This window comes from Micromys minutus (genome assembly GCF_963924665.1).
Source record: "Micromys minutus genome assembly, chromosome: 11".
NCBI classification, from domain to species: Eukaryota; Metazoa; Chordata; class Mammalia; order Rodentia; family Muridae; genus Micromys; species Micromys minutus.
The window spans coordinates 43,156,295-43,164,937 of record NC_137980.1 but is presented as its reverse complement, the minus strand read 5'-3'; the positions used below and the strand labels follow the sequence as shown (position 1 = coordinate 43,164,937).

Sequence of the window (8,643 nt, the reverse complement as noted above, 5' to 3'; positions counted from 1 at the left end):
TTGGAACAGTTCCCAGGTGACTTTCCTGCTCTTCTATCTGAAGCAACTTCAGATAAGATTCTGCAGAGAGGGCCTTTGCTCTGCTCCACTGATGACAGAAATGTAGATTGTCAAAGACCTAGGCAGACATTACAGGATTTTGGTGTCCCAGAATCGCCCACACAGAGACACACACACAAGGGACCTGTAATTTCGTCTTGCTCCATTGAACTCTAAGATCTCACCATTCATGTAGACAGCCTGATAGACTGTCCCCTTTCAAGTGCTAGTATATTCATGACCCACATATCCACATACGTTTTTAAATGTGTGTGTGTGTCACAGTACATATGTGAAGGTCAGACAACAACTCTTGGGGGTCTGTCTATCCTTCCACAGTGGATACTAGGGGTAGAACTCACGAAGGAGCCCTTATCTCCTGAGACAGGTCTTCCACATAGGTTTTTACTGCAAGACAAGGCGACCCTGCCATGTCTGCAGCTTCCTCTAGGCAAACACATTTTGGAAGCAGTGAGAAGGGAGAGGGAGAAGAGGATTCTTCATGCATCACATACCGGGACGAATCCTACAGGAGTTTCAGAGCCCATGGAGCAATGACCATGCCTTGGAGAGTTTCCCCTGGAGCTCCTGAGGCAACCATATGACAATTTGTAGAACCTGCCACACCTTCTCCATCATAAAAAAAAAAAAAAAAAAAAAAAAAAAAAAAAAAAAAACCTATTTTCTCCAACCCCTGAAGGTAGCAGCACCTGAACTCTTCAGAAATAGGAATGTTAATTCCAGATCAATAATTGTGATTTTTAGCCTTCTCTTGCTCGCTTAAACCCTTGGATCCTTAGTTTTCTTCTTTCAGAAATTGGGAAAATAGAGCTAGTGTAGCAGCCGCATTGTTGTGAAATGTGGGTGCAATGGTAAGAAAATCTGATCCATCATTATAGAAACGAGTTAGCCTGGCACAAAGCTTGTGTTTGGTGTTGGGCTGTTTTCCTGGGCTCACCACTGTTAGCAGCTGTGTGGTCTCAGCTTAGTCATTTAGCTTCACTGAAACCTCCACTTTTTAAAGCAAACAAAACAAACAACCAAAGGCCTGACAGGAGAATTGATCAGATACTGTCTGACCTGACATGCCCCAGTACACACTTTTTAGGGAGCAGAGACTGCAGTGACTGTCAGCTGTGTTACCTTCTTCATTAGCTCAAGTTCCCAGTCAGACTACGGGCTCCTCAGAAGGCTGAGGCCGGATGTTTAAGCTAGTATTTGGCTTTAAAATTTAACTTGTCTGTCAATCCAGTCCCAAGAATTAATTGATCAGAATAACCTCTAGCCACTTATCCAAAAGGAGAGTTCCCAGGATAAGCATGATGGGAAAGCACAGATCTATCTATAGTCCTACAAAGCACAGAGGATATTTAATTGCAATTTTAACCCATGTCTATCCCAAAGAACACAGTTATTTTATTATGGAACATACATTACTATTCATACATGTAATGTGTGTGGATATATTACAATTATTTATTGCTTACTTAACAAGTCATTCTATGTTTGGTTTTTTTCAGGGGGGTAGGGGCAGCTTTACCACAGAATGAGTCTATTTTAAGTGAAAGGCATTTATTTGCCAAGACTGGATTGGAGAGATAACTCAGCAGATAGGAGAACACTGAGTGCTTGTGCCAGAGGACCTGGGTTTGATTCCCAGCAATCATGAAGCTGCTTACAGTCATCTGTGACTCCAGTCCCAGGAGATCTGGACATCTCTTCTGGACTCTTCTGGAACCAGGCATGCATGTGCTGGACAGACATTCATGTAGAAATAGTACTCATACACATACATCTTTTTTTTAACAAGATGCTCTTTGTTAGAGTCAAGCAGACACTGTTGAAGAGTTGCCGAGTACATTTTATTTTACAGAACTAGGTCCAACCAGAGTGCCCAGATATAAAGGAGCCAGAAAACATAATGAAAGGTGGGCTGGGATGTACCACCGTTGACAGAGTATTTGCCTAGCATGCCGAAAGTCCTGGGTCTAATCCCCAGCCCCACGTACACCTGATGTGATGATCTGTCACCCCAGCACTCTGGAACTGAAGGCAGGAGGATCAGAAATCCACGTCTCCATAAAGAGTTTATCCAGCCCGGACTACAAGAGACCCTGTCTCAAAACCCAAAACAAAGCAAGACAATGAGACGAGATCTGAGAATGTGACTGGACACCAGGTGACCCCGCCAGCCGAGTGCGGCAAGGGAGCGTTGGAAGACAGCCAGAGGTCCCGTCCGGGTACCATTAAGATGACCAAGTATGCGGTGGAGAGATGGGAGAGATCCAGATGCACACTGCGCATGTGCAGTGAAGAGGGATGGAGCCGGAAACACGAGGGTGAGGAGCTTCCTGTAGCCTGTGCCTTTAGCTGTCCAGTCTAGAATTAAGATTCTGAGTGACAACATGTATCTAGAATGCCATTTATGAACCTGCCTTTTAAGTCGTTTGCATAGTTTCTGTGATACATTGTCATTTGGTTTTCAGTGCTTGGGATAATATTGCTCACCATGGTTTCAATTACATGTAGTTTGCCCATTTTATCTCCGTGGTCTCCCCTCTTAACACTTGCTTTCACTTTTAATGCGACATAGCTCTCCCCTTCGGAACATCACACATAGATTTTTCATTTAAACTTTTACTGGGTGAATGATAGTTGCCCATTTTTTATGGGGTACAATGAAATATTAGGTGTGTATTCTGTGGACCAATGTGAGATAATTCACATATTATAGTTATTCTCTTAGCAACGTTGAAATCTGTAACACATATTACTGTCTGTGGTCCTCATCACACACAAAGACATGAAAACTTACTGGGCTTCAGTTCTGTACATGGAGGAATGGCGTTTGAAGGTACAACACCACGGGGAGCTGACCTCAGATCTCCGAACCCACAGAAAGCTAAACAAAGTAATAAATTTCTCCATAAGACCAGTGCTCCTCCACTGAGATGAAGACAGAGACAAATTCCCTGGAAGCTGACGGAAGAGCTGCCCTGAAATACATGGTACAGGAGCAAAGTACTAGAAGACTGCCTCACATAAGGGGACGAGGAACAACTAACCCAGGGTGGGTACCTTCTGACCCCGCGCCCCTCCACACACATACTTTCCTATATAACTCACACAGAGGAGAAATGTCCAGGGCAGGAGCTCAGGCCTGTGATCACAGATCCTTAGGAGGCAGGAGGATTACGAATCCAAGGCTAGTTGGGAGTTGGTAGTGATGGTCTCTCTCAAATTTTAAGAAAGGAAAAGAGAGGGAGAGCAGTGTAGCTCACAGGGAGAGCATTTGCATGAGGCCCGGACTGAAGACCCACCACAGGCAAAGAAAGGACAGCAGGAAACTCTTCAAGGTGGGAAGCAGTCACAGGGGCTGGAGCGGGTTGGGTGAGTCTAGAGAGGGATTGCTCATGAAACTGGGCTTACAGCAGGGGAGATAAAAACCTTTCAGAAACAGCAGATATGACACACAATCTCATGAATGTGCTAAGAAGAACCTGAAACTCTTGGCCTGAAAATGGTCGAATTTCTGGTGCAAATCTAGCACAGTTCCTCAAAGCAGATGCCATGGAACTGTCTCTTGCGCTTGCAGATGGGTGAGTGAATTGTACATGGCTTTAGCCAGCAGTCCCTACCTCAGTTTACCCTTGCTTGGCTCACATTTTGTTCACACTGCACTTGTTTTCTCACGAAAGTTTCAGGATTTAAGTTGAGGGAATATTCCAGAGCAATCTGAGAGTCCCTCCTGAGTCATTGCTTCTCATGGCCCCTGCTGACCTGCCCTGGGAACACCTTCCTTTTCTCTCCTGCCTTAGAGGTGTCATCTCTTGGCCTGATGCTCACTGGGAATGATGGGTTCATGTCCACCTGACAGCCTTTACCCTTGGGGGTATAAAGATGATGTCTTGGGCCAAAACAAGAGAGGAAACATCCACAGGAAGTTGAAGGAGAAAGAGAAAGAGACCCAAGCAGACAGACATTGCGGATAAAAAGGAGGAACAGGGTCAAACCCACAGATAATTATCCCAAAGATGAGGAGAATCGGCCACAGGACAGTATGCAGCTCCACTGGTCCATTGCTTGCCCTGCATGCGTAAAGCACTGATTTCACCTCCAGCCCCACATACACTGGGTGGGGTAATACAGACCTGTGATCCCAGTACTGTGGAGGTGGGTGCAGACAGATCAGTAACTTCTACTAGACAGTAAGTTTGAGATCAGCCTGGGAGAGATGAGATCCTGTCTCAAGGGAAAAAAAGGGGTGGAAAGAGGAAACCAAGAAAGAAGAAAATGGAGAAGAGAGAGAGAGAGAGAGAGAGAGAGAGAGAGAGAGAGAGAGAGAGAGAGAGAGAGAGAGAGAGAAGAGTGGGAAATCACAAAGAAAAAGAAGCAAGATCTTTCTAAACCCCAATTTGCCCCTACGAAAAGTAAGCTTCTGGAATTCGTACAACTTTGCTATGAGATTCTAGAAGACCCCAAGGAATTCTGCCCCTCTCCCTAGTAATCCACAGCCAAAGAACCATCACTTGCAGAGGCCCAGATCAGCATGTCAGATCCCTATCCCCCACAGTTTGCACGGTGGGTACAGTTAGTCCACTGATGGCATCTGGGGAGGGAACGTAACTGGCTCACATCCAAAGTTGCTTCCTGGAGTGTTGGGGCACAGAGCAGAGGCCAGAGCCACTGACCAGCCCCTCCTGGTTTAAAGCCTCCAAACAGGCTACAGCTTCCTAAAATGAGACTCTGGGGACTTCTGCCATTCCTGGTTCCCTTCATCTTCCTGTGGAACATCCAGGAGCCTGAGCTGGCAGAGGGGTACTTTATGAGTAAGTACTGGGTCCAGTTCTTAGCATGGGGAGAAGGAAGGTGATGTGGTCAGGGAACAACACACACTGCAGGTGACAGTGTCTCCCCCACCTCTCCTGGGAACCTGGGTCAGGGTGATGTTTGGAGTCAGTGTTTCTCCATTTCCTGGAGAGATGGACTGGCTGAACACAGGTCCTCAGTCTGTGGTAGTTTACTTCCCGACATTATAAAGAATTCTTCATGCAGGTTCTGGGACTAGTGTGTATCAAATGGACCTTGGTGATTGAATAGCCAAAGGGATTTCCATGAAGGACCAGCCTCTTCCTAGCACCCAAAACCTAGCATTAGCTCTTAAACCTGCCCACTGAAGCTCCCCAAAGCGTTCCTGTATCACAGAGGACCTTCCCTGTGGCCTAAAGAGCAGTCCCCAGGAGCACTAGAAGGCAGCAGAGGAAAGGGGGTGCTTAGTAGGTCACGTGGCAGGGTCCACTCCTCAGGAGTTGTGTGATTCTGCAGGAGTCCACGGAGCCTCCCCATGCTCTGGGTCCTCTTGTTCTGTGTGTGCAACACTGACCAGGCCCACTCATAATTGTGTAGCGAGGAATGAGAAATAAGGAGAACGGCCAAATGCCCCGGAAGTACTTCATTAGTATTATTCACCGTGCCCCGGAAGTACTTCTTCAGTATAATCCCTGTGCCCCGGAAGTACTTCTTCAGTATGACTGACTCACTGTTCATTTTACCCATGCACTTTGACCAAGACCTTTCAAACTTTGTCACATCAGACTTTGAGACAACAATCTAGGCAAACACTGAGAGCTACAAGGACCAAACAAGGACAAAACCAAACGCTCAGAACAGTCCTAAAGGGGTGGGTCCTCTGGGGAATCTTATAGGTGCTAGAGAAAAGCATAGGAAGGTCCTGGAGATCAGATGCCAGTCATTACAGTTGGTGATATGGCCAGTGTTGTGTAGACCTTGAGCTTCTGAGAATGGCCTCCTCCTAGTGACAGGTTAGGGGCAAACAAACGTCCTGAACTCTGCAGGGGTACCTGGGACTGGGAATGAAGAACAACAAATATTTCCTTCAGCACCTCATGGCACCACATCGTCTCCTCCTATAGGATCATGTCCAAAGTATAAAGTCAAGTGTGACTTTGAAGAAAGAGAAATGTGTTCACGACACAGTGAGTGTCCAGATGGTCAAAGGTGCTGTCTTTTCGCCTGTGGGAAGAAATGCTTGGACCTCAGCGAAGGTATCTGTCTTGTCCCCAGCTCCTGTCCTTCTGCTCTGGCCCTGATGTGCCTTTCAGGTCACTGAGGTTTCCTGTGTGACACAAATTCTCATGGTGTCTGAGGGATGATGACACTACTGGGTGGGGAGAGTGTCCTTTTTCATTTTCCTTCCATTTGAGCATCTGAAGTGAACAATATCACTTTTTGTTTTAAAAATAAGAATTTTCTGTGTATAAATATTTGCCTGCATGGATACACTATGCACCACATGGAGGAGAGAAGAGGGCATCATATGTTCCTAAATTAGTAATACAAATGGTTTTGAGCTGACATGTGGGTGCTAGAAACTGAACCCAGGTCCTCTGGAAGGGCAGTAAGTGCTCTTAAAAATGAGACATTGATCCAGCCCTGGGTTTTCCATTTTGGACTCAGTTTTTCCTTTTATAAGATAGATAGAGATAATGGGTCATTTGATCCATTGGGTGCTCTGTGGTGCTGCTCTGAGATGCCCAGTAGCTATGAAAGACTCACCAAACACCAACAGTGTGTCTGGCAGTAGGATAGCATGAGGCAGGTGTGTGTAGAACATGGGGCAGTGTGTGTGGAACAGGGGGCAGGTGTATGTAACATGGGACAGTGTGTATGTGGAACATGGGGAAGGTGTGTGGTGTCTCCTGGCTTGTCCAAGCCTCTCTCCTCCCTATCACTCTGGCCTCCTATACACTGTTCACTCTGTCACAACCTGAATCCTACAAAAGGCCATCAACATTACTCACCCAATTTTACCAGTCAACAAATATTTGTGGTACTCATGGCCCCTTGAGGGACTCTACCTGCTCACTGTGAGCAGAGAAGCTTTTCCTAGGAGATGCACACAGGCCTTGGAAACTGAAGGATGCACAGTATTCACGCAGATCCAGGGAGGAGTAGCCTGCGGGACACCAGCAACTGCTCATGGGAAACCCTGGGTCAGGAGACATGGTCAGGCCTGGAAATGCTGCAAGGGGAGGCGATGCTGGATGAAGGAGGGAGCTTGGAGGGCTGGCCTTGATCCTCTGTGATCCAACCCGTGGCTGTGGTCGGCTTGGGTTCTGCTGACTTTCAGGCACCAGTTGGAAAGAATGAGTGTGAGGAGCAGCAAAAGGAAGAAGCTATGGAGAGGAAGGGCATGGAATTTGGGGTTTGGGGACAACTTTGTCATGAGCCAGAGGATCAGTTACTCTGGAACCCAATGTCCGGTAAACTGGAGAGGTTTGAATTCAGATGGATGCCATTCCTGGCAAAAGGAAAGAAAGCAGGGACATTTGTGAGACAAATTCATGAACCTGTCATGGTTCTGACAGAGGAGAAGCAACCAAAGAGTTGTGTGCAATGGTTGCATCTGCTTCTGCGACGGTCCTGTCCTGACAAGCAAGGTGGTGCCTTCTGTTCCCATCCTGCAGATGGAATAACTGAGAGCAGAGCAGTTCAAGTGACTGGTCACAGTTCTCACTGGACTGGGAGCACAGCTCTGAGCCAGACAAAAAGAGCAGTGGACAGAAGAGGGGGCAGGGTTGTCCCCTAGGAAGACAGGCGTCCAAGTATCTGTCTCCTATGATTTCCCCACAGACGTGTGCAGTCTGCCACAGGATGCTGGTCCCTGCTTGGCCTACTTTCCACGCTGGTGGTATAATGAAGAAACCAGGCTTTGTACTCAATTCATCTATGGTGGTTGCCAAGGGAACCCTAACAACTTCCCATCTAAAGATCTCTGTACAACCATTTGCATAAACAAACACGGTAAGTGTCATAATCCCCAACCTTCCTTCTTACTAAGTCTAATTAGCCACCTGAGCACTGGTCCTGTCAAAGCCCCGGGAAGTCCTGGAGGTGGAAACAGAAGGACCTGGGGTGGGGAGATAGCAGGAAGGCAGTAGGCACAGGGAACATGCACCCCTGAGGTGAGTCATAGGTGTGCAGAGTTAACAGGAGTGGGGAGCGCCCAGACCAACTCAGAGGAGGGGCAGGAGACCCGCCATGGTCACCACACTGAAACAACAGGTATAGTGTGGCAACCAGAAGGCGTGGTCACACTGAGCCCAGCACTCACACCTCTTCTGGCTTCCCTGCTCCCCAGAGGATGTGGAAAGGATCCCAGCCCCCTTTCTGTCAGCTGAAAGAGCTGCTTCCAAAGGGGACTGAAGCTGAGCATGTCCATCCTTATCCTTGTGTTTTGCAGACACATCTTTCTGGATAAGATAAGGATGAGCTGGAAGAAGCTCCAGGTCTTGGCTCCTAATCTGAGGCTTCCTTCCTGAGAGCCCAACACATGCTTTCAATTGGCTGCCAGCGGCCAAGTCTTAGCCACTGAGACTTTGGCTCTTCCCAAATCAGAACCCCAAAATTTGCTTATTCCCTTCCCACAACCCCAGCTTCTCTTCAGATATCATGACCTTTGACCTTTGACCTTTGACTCCCTTCTCAGTTTTGGAATCTATTACCTCAGTTTTCAGGGATGAAATCTGTCCCGATGAATACTTTAGTTCCTCCTAATAAAGGATCCTGTGAGTTCTGATGTCT

General features: G+C 47.2%; 1 protein-coding gene across 1 annotated transcript; it reads left to right on the top strand.

Annotated features, from left to right (window-relative positions):
• Positions 1 to 4,588: 4,588 nt before the first annotated feature.
• On the top strand, positions 4,589 to 8,265 carry LOC308427414 (WAP four-disulfide core domain protein 6B-like; the record flags this gene model as incomplete). Its single annotated transcript, XM_080925549.1, has 5 exons — positions 4,589 to 4,624; positions 4,751 to 4,868; positions 5,973 to 6,104; positions 7,693 to 7,863; positions 8,201 to 8,265. The coding sequence occupies 5 exons, from the start codon at positions 4,589 to 4,591 to the stop codon at positions 8,263 to 8,265; spliced, it is 522 nt and encodes a 173-aa protein (XP_080781675.1).
• Between the last annotated feature and the right edge of the window lie 378 nt (positions 8,266 to 8,643).